Source organism: Lycium barbarum, chromosome 10, assembly GCF_019175385.1.
Source record: "Lycium barbarum isolate Lr01 chromosome 10, ASM1917538v2, whole genome shotgun sequence".
NCBI classification, from domain to species: Eukaryota; Viridiplantae; Streptophyta; class Magnoliopsida; order Solanales; family Solanaceae; genus Lycium; species Lycium barbarum.
The window spans coordinates 8,806,157-8,813,450 of record NC_083346.1 but is presented as its reverse complement, the minus strand read 5'-3'; the positions used below and the strand labels follow the sequence as shown (position 1 = coordinate 8,813,450).

At 37.4% G+C, this 7,294-nt stretch overlaps 1 protein-coding gene across 2 annotated transcripts; it reads right to left on the bottom strand.

The window, feature by feature from the left end:
• Nucleotides 1-1,716: 1,716 nt before the first annotated feature.
• Nucleotides 1,717-6,962, bottom strand: LOC132616032 (glycine-rich RNA-binding protein RZ1C-like). 2 transcript variants are annotated; one of them, XM_060330642.1, is made up of 4 exons: nucleotides 6,853-6,962; nucleotides 6,620-6,736; nucleotides 2,362-2,963; nucleotides 1,717-2,267 (listed from the first exon to the last, which is right to left on the bottom strand). In XM_060330642.1, exons 2-4 carry the CDS (start codon nucleotides 6,731-6,733, stop codon nucleotides 2,027-2,029), a joined length of 957 nt encoding a protein of 318 aa, XP_060186625.1. In that variant the 5' UTR covers nucleotides 6,734-6,736; nucleotides 6,853-6,962; the 3' UTR covers nucleotides 1,717-2,026. The 2 variants fall into 2 exon arrangements, with proteins under 2 accessions (XP_060186625.1, XP_060186626.1); XM_060330643.1 differs by lacking the exons at nucleotides 6,620-6,736; nucleotides 6,853-6,962 and adding an exon at nucleotides 4,279-6,318.
• Nucleotides 6,963-7,294: the final 332 nt, after the last annotated feature.

Sequence of the window (7,294 nt, the reverse complement as noted above, 5' to 3'; positions counted from 1 at the left end):
ACGGATCCCGTAAGATCAATAAAGCTCTAATTTCACTATTGATTGAAAATGTCTCTCAATAAAATTGCTCAAGATGTCAATTGTTGGTTTTTGAAAGAAAAAAAATACAAGAAAACAATAGAGGAAGAAAAATTGAAGTGTAAGACTTTAATGCATTAGAGAATATTTTTTATTGATATGCTGATTTGCATTTAGATAGCTGAGAAAAGTAAATAACTTAAATAACTAAAGTAGACTAATATGCTAAATATAACAGTCATGACTCATGACAATCCTAATCCCTATAAGATCTAAAACTAATAAATTTTATGGTTGGGGTTGGTTGAATATATTTTCCTGAAATAATCTAATTATTTTTGTAAGACCCGCATACAAATAGAAAAGATTATTGACTTAGACTATTCAAAATAACTAAAGACAGTAAAATAAAAATTACCGTAGTACTAAAGCATATTTCTAACAGATCTGATGTGAAAATATGGTCGTTAACACACTTTGTATTTTTAGGTTTGGCTTTATGTTTATTGCCAATTTAGTTTCTATATTCGCAAAAGTCAAAGCGCACTCTTCCCTTAACTAATGAGGGTAAAAATGAACAATTAGCAAGTAACGAAGAAATGGAAGAACAGAATGATTATTCTTTTTATATTTTTATAACAATCGTCTCCAAATTAGCATGTGTGTAAGGGTTGTTCAAAACCGAACCGCCACCGATAACTTTAACCGTAAAATTAGCCTATTGATAGTGGGTTATCGGATTAGCGCCGGCAAATGGATTAAAATTTTATAGTTAACGCCAAATCGATGCGGGAGCGAATTACACAATTTTCTTATTAGATAAACTGTTAACCCGTTAAGATTTTATTATATTTATATTTTTAACCCTAAACATATAAAATATGTATTGTAAACCTAAAACACTAAAATCTAAAGTTAAAGCACTAAAGTGAAAAGTCTGAACCTTCAGTAACTATCTTCAGTAAACTCTTCCATTAACCATATTTTTATTTTTTTTTGTTGGAAGTTACTATTGCAGTAAAGGTGGTTCCAAAGAAAGGTGACGAAGTGATCACCATCGAAAGAGTTGAGATTAAACTTGTGGATTCTTAACTGTTAAGTCTTGGCATGCGGCTATGGGGCTTAATTGGCTTCCTAGTTGTTGAATTATGAGTAAGACGTTTGTGTTTCAAGGCAAAAAAGATAGTAGTTACGTAATTTAACCGATACACCGTTCGATAATTGCAAACCCAATACCGGACCAACTGATATCTTATCAATTGGGTAGCGGATGAATACTTTTAAAAGCCGATAACCATTAAGCCGAACTATTAAGCGTAATTATCCGTCCAATTCGCCCGATACACTCCAATAATGCCGTCTCGCCAACTCAGATATAGAGTAATTCTATGCATAAAAATTGTGATTCTTATAAATTTGCTTAAATGTGGTATCGTCCCCGCTGTTAAGTATCCATATGTAAACTTCTCAAATGTAAAGTTTAAAAGTTAAAACTAAAAGATCCAAGTGCATTTTGGTGCACCTTTTTTTGTAAATAACAAAATCACAAGATTCAAAAATCTCATGTACTTTTTAAACTGTGTCTAGTCAAACTAAAAGACACATATAATAAATCGGAAGGAGCTATTTGTTGACAGGAATATAAAATCAGAAGTTTTTTCTAGCAATAAAACGAAGATTTATGTTTCCCTACCGCAGTTAATACAATTCAACATCTTTACATCATAACAGATTATTAAACCAGAGTTCATAACCTCTACTAGAGCAACAAACAGGAAGAATCGGCCAAAAAAACAAGATGAGGCCAACCCTGTATGATAGCCATGATGCATCACAGATATTAACTTGCTAGCTACTTGGAAAGAAAGACAAAGCAACTGCCATTTATCGATCCTAATTTTTTTGGTGAAACATTTAATCAAATCCTAATTCTCCATACAAGTGCAAGATAACAAAAGACAGCTAAAATCCAAACATGGATAGATGAACACATCACAGATTTAGCCCTTCAATAACGATCAAAGGCGGGTGGACGTCCTCCTCCCCTAGGAGGGCGATCATATGGTCCCGCTCTGTCTCTGACACTTCTTCCCTCGTAACGTGCTGGTCCTCCACCCGCGTACCTGTCGCCACCTCGTGGGCCTACATCCCTGTCGAAACCCCTCTCTTTGCCAGAACCATTCTGCGCGTACCGGTCAGAAACCCCATACCTGTTGCCCGCAAAACGATCACCACCACCAGGAGGGTGCCTAAATATCATAAGATGTCATTTTTGGTTAGACAGGGAAAAAAATTAGATCCGTAAACACCAAGCAAGAAGAGGAAAAGATTAAGCCATAACACCTGTCATTGGCAAACCGATCACGGCTTCCATATCTATCATCTCTGCTAACATAGCGCTCCCTATCAGCATAATGGCCTCTATCGTATTGATCATCCGTGTACCGATTGTCACTACCATAACGGTCCCCACGTGCACTACCTCCACCATACCTTGATCGAGGAGGGGGGGATACTGCACGTTCACTACGGCCACCACCTTCTAGTTGACAGTCTCTAGCCCAATGGCCTGGGCGGCCACACCTGAAGCAATTGTCTTGCCCTGCTGACCTGTCACCGCCCCTGTCGCCACCACCATAACTACCCCTGTCGCCACCCCTATCGCCGCCACCATAACTACCCCGGTCGCCGCCCCTGTCACCGCCACCATAACTACCCCTGTCACCGCCTCCGTAGCTACCCCTGCCACGTGATAAGTAACTGCCAGCATAGCCATGGTCAGAATCCTCACCACCCATCTTTGGTTTGGCCTTGTTCACAGAGATCGCTTTATCACCAATCTCCCTACCATCCATTTCTCTGATTGCATCTTCCATGGCGTCACGGTCTGCAAATGTTAAAAACCCAAATCCACGAGGACGGCCTGTATCTCTTTCCAGCATAACCTACAGTGCTAACAATTTAGAAACTAGCACCAGACAAAACACATCAAGCTAAAATCTACCTTCTTAGAAGCCTGTAATAATATTCAAGCACATGACATTAAAATTGATATTTATCAGGAATAAAGTCAGGATTAGAACTTCAGATATAGAGCACAATACAGGAGAGTTCCTTTTACCTTCACTCTCACAAGGAAATTCTGAAGAATTAAGCAGTGAAAATTACATGCCTAGAATTATTGATGATATCTCCAAAAAATTGATAATATCTCAATTAGCAAAATGACAGCAAAGCAACGTAACATTCTTTGACAATGTCTTCTGTAGGAAGATTATTTGAAGCAATAATGGAACACCGAATTACATGTTCCATCCCCAGCAAATATAATAGCACTCAATCTCAAGGTGAACCATCACCCCGATTCAACAGAGTCATGCAATAACCTGGTCACCGCCCATTCAAATTGCTCAGATGTGATCCATCTTAGAAAAACATACCAACACATGGTCTAAACTTGCAACAGCAACAGTTTACACTGAGTAGCCAACAGTTCAACTCAAAATTTAAGTCCAAAATACGCAAAGAACACACGCACAAACTCCAAAGTTCATAGAAAGGTTCAATCTGGAGCTCCTCATATCAGTATCAAAAGTTAATTCTGAAAACTAAATGGAAAGTACATTCCTTTCCTTAATGCTTCAGACCATTTCTAGGACTCTCTCTTAAACCCCTTCACTTTCATCTTGATTGATACTTGATGACATTCATTTATTGCAGTGAAGTGTGAATGGAAAAAGTAGTTGGTTTTGGTTAAGCGAGACAAGGTATGCTAGAAGTTCGACGTAAACAACTCTCATCATTGCTACATGATAAATACATCATATAGAGGTAGATTTCATGTGATGACTTCAACATTTCATCACAATATCATGACATTCTTTTTTGGTTAAAAATATAAAACACCACACATCTATTTTTTATACGGAACACCCACATCTTATTAATGCACCATTCTGCCCACTTAGTGGCTAGAGTGACGTCATCAGGCAACACTTCAGTTCTTGGTTGCTTCTGCACTTGGCATTCAACTTTGAATTTTTTACTTTACTCAATATATACTTCAATTCTCAAGTTGAATTCCAATTCTATAACTACGCATACAACTACGCAAAACATAGGTAAGTAAATAAAAAGTAGTAAACCTAGAATGCTGTAAGTTTTCTTAATCACTTCATTAGTATAAAAAGGAAGAAACCAAAGCATATTAGTAAGCAAGATCTACGAATATAAAGTTTACTTTGGCGAAGGAAGTCTTACTTGGGCAGCAGAAATCTGCAGGTCTGCAGATTATCATCCTCAGACCCATTAGGTTGACTCAGACCACATGTATCCAGTGTAATCAATACCATTAACAACTAAAACAATAAAACCAAACAAGAAGGCTTCCTAACCTCTTGAATAAATCTTATCCATGCCCATTGGAACTTTTGATGGACCCATAAACTTCCTTCATTTACTTCAACCAGACTAATGAGTGACAAGCAAAAGTATTGCAGGAGGTGTGTCTAAGAACAGGTGGTTAACCATACAAACAAAGCTTACGGCTGCAAGGGTTCACCATACTGACAAAGCATACTGTGGTATGACATTTTCCCGGTAAATTTCCTTGGTAAAACTTCTCACAAACATCATTTGACTTTTTGTTCAGTAACTGTTCAAAATACTGATCTTCATTCCACTATCTTTTCCAGCACAAGCCCAGCTAATCCTCATTAAGGCAATCCCCAGCTAGAAAATTTTCAACCTTCCCACTTACACTATCTGCTAGCAAGGCATCAAAGCAGATAAAGCTAACTCAAAAGAGCTAATCCACTTTGAGCCTTCAAAATGCAATTCAGAGGGAACAGAGCAAATTGTTAATAAACTAATCTATAGCGATAATCCATTCTGAAGGTGCTAACTTGGCTGAAGCAACGCTACTCCTGAGTCTTCAAAAGCATGTCATCATCTGGTGGTCCACGATATGGAAGACAATGCAATTGCTCAAGAGAAGAACATCTCACGACAGCGAAACGATCATTCAACCACCAAGTAAAACAGAATGATCTATATAGAAGGAGAATCAGACAGAAGTGCATTCAGACTCTGCATGCAACAGCTTCTAAAGGGCTTCAAGAAGGCCAAGAAATCAAGAATCACGTTCAATCTTGACAGTGGCAAACCACCAAGTGAAACAGAATGAGGGATCAAGAAAGAGAATGAGAGAGAAATGCATCCAGACTCTGCACAGAACAGCTTCTAGAGGGCTTCAAAAGGTCAGGAAATCAAGAATCAAGTTCAATCTTGAAAGTGGCTCGTGTAGAGGCAGGAGATCAGCTAATTACCACATAGCTCTCGACCTTTTTCCCTGTAGCTTCTTTAGAACAAAGAACAGGTATCGCCGAATGTCGTCTAATATAGATCCGTCGTAGTTATAAATGGGAAAGTAAATATTTTAGCATCCCCATAAAATTTAAAGCAAACGCAAGAAAGTTGTTATGTTTCTCTCATAAGTTCCACCACCCAGGATCATCCACTGACCATTCAAAAGAACTTCACACTGTTACAAATACAAGGACATCACAGATCACGAATTAGAATCAACGTAGCAAACCGTAGTTGGCAGATCGACTAAAAAGAGAAAGTGCTGCTACCATGCAAAGGCACTTAGAGACTCATATATCTGGTGTCTGTTCACAATAACAATATGACACTCAAATTCTAGTAAAAGGAAAGACAGCCTTCAGTCAGATTGGTCCTGCTAGCTTTCAAGATCAACAGGCTGCCGTTCACAGAAACTGTCAACCAAACTGACTTGAAGAAATGTGGAACTAGACTCTGAGCTAAACTGCATATTCAAAATCCTTCTCTTTTTTTTTAGCCCCCTTTTGAAATTGGTTCAAAGTCCATCTCTTGGTTGAACCTTTTTTCTTATTTCCCGGAATTCCACGATTGCTTGCAACTTACATCAAGAGCTAACTTACCTCCTCTATTCCCACATTTGACATGTTTCACGAAACTAAACATATTTATGGGACAGTAACTGCCACTTGACTGCTATGCCTTTATAATTTAACTTCGGTTCAGGAAAAAGTCTTAAAATTACTGGTGATTCCACCAAAACAGACCATCTATTGACGCACTCAGTCCACATATTCCAATCGTCTTCCATGAAGTCCAAAGTCCAAAATATAAATGCCCCTTGAAATTTACTAAACCATACAATTAGCTAATGGCTGAACCAGTTCAAAGCACCAGAGCAGAATTGTGAATCAGCATAGATACTCATCTCTGAACAAGTTACTGCTGCAACTGAAACTGATAGTGTTTCCCATTGTTAATATGCAGCCGATCTAAGCTTTTTTGGATAGTCTAACAAGTGAACCTCAAAATCAAGCTGCTGAAAGAATCAATTATTTATGTCCAGCAACTTCACATTCCAATGAACAAAAAACCTTCCTCATACAATTCCATCTAAGGCATCCCAAAACCATTAACTGGCATAACCAGATCCAAATGACAAAATTTTCACATACATACACTAAATCCCTTAAAATGACAAAATTTTCACATAAATTACAACAAAAACTGAAAAATCATGAATTTTTTTTTTACAAACCTGACAATCAATAATTTTACCAAAACGACCAAAAGCCCCCTCAAGTTGACGTTCAGTAACATCCCATGCTAACCCTCCCACAAATATACGATAATCTTGATCCTTTCCTGACATTTTCTGTAATTCAAAAAAAAAAAATTACCAATTTATAACACCAAAAAAACAAACCCATAAATCAATTTGAGTTAAATTTAAAGTAAAATAAAACTTCAATTAAGCATAGTGACATATACCTTGATTTTTTTCGCTATGGAGTTCTATACAAAACCCTATTCTTGGTTTTTTTTTGACACTGTACTTCTAATTTTGTGCTTATATATGTTGTACTAATATGTCCTCGTAGTTTTAAAGAATAACAAATATGGTCCTTAGTTTTTGATACATTTTCAGTGGTAGAGCTGTCAGAAGAAGAAATTGCATCATTTGACCTTCAAATGGGCTGGTGTTCAATTTTTGGCCTCTATCAATCGAACTTATGTCTGACGGGACACAAGTTTTTTAAGGTGTTGGGTATAGCTTGTGGGGTATTATGATACAAAAATATAAATTTATACCCGACGAAAAAGATATTTGTTTTGATGGATAAAAATTAAAGACCAACACAAAATAGGGACAAAAGTGCAAATGACCCCTGTCAAAATGAATTTGGCCCAAGAAGACAGCCCAACTCAATCT

Excerpts from the sequence above, each read along its gene's own strand:
- LOC132616032 (XM_060330642.1), bottom strand. The coding sequence starts at position 6,733 with ATGTCAGGAAAGGATCAAGATTATCGTATATTTGTGGGAGGGTTAGCA. Across the intron at positions 2,964-6,619 it reads GTAAAATTATTGATTGTCAG|GTTATGCTGGAAAGAGATAC; the intron begins GTTTGTAAAAAA and ends TTAGCACTGTAG. Across the intron at positions 2,268-2,361 it reads GATCGGTTTGCCAATGACAG|GCACCCTCCTGGTGGTGGTG; the intron begins GTGTTATGGCTT and ends TATGATATTTAG.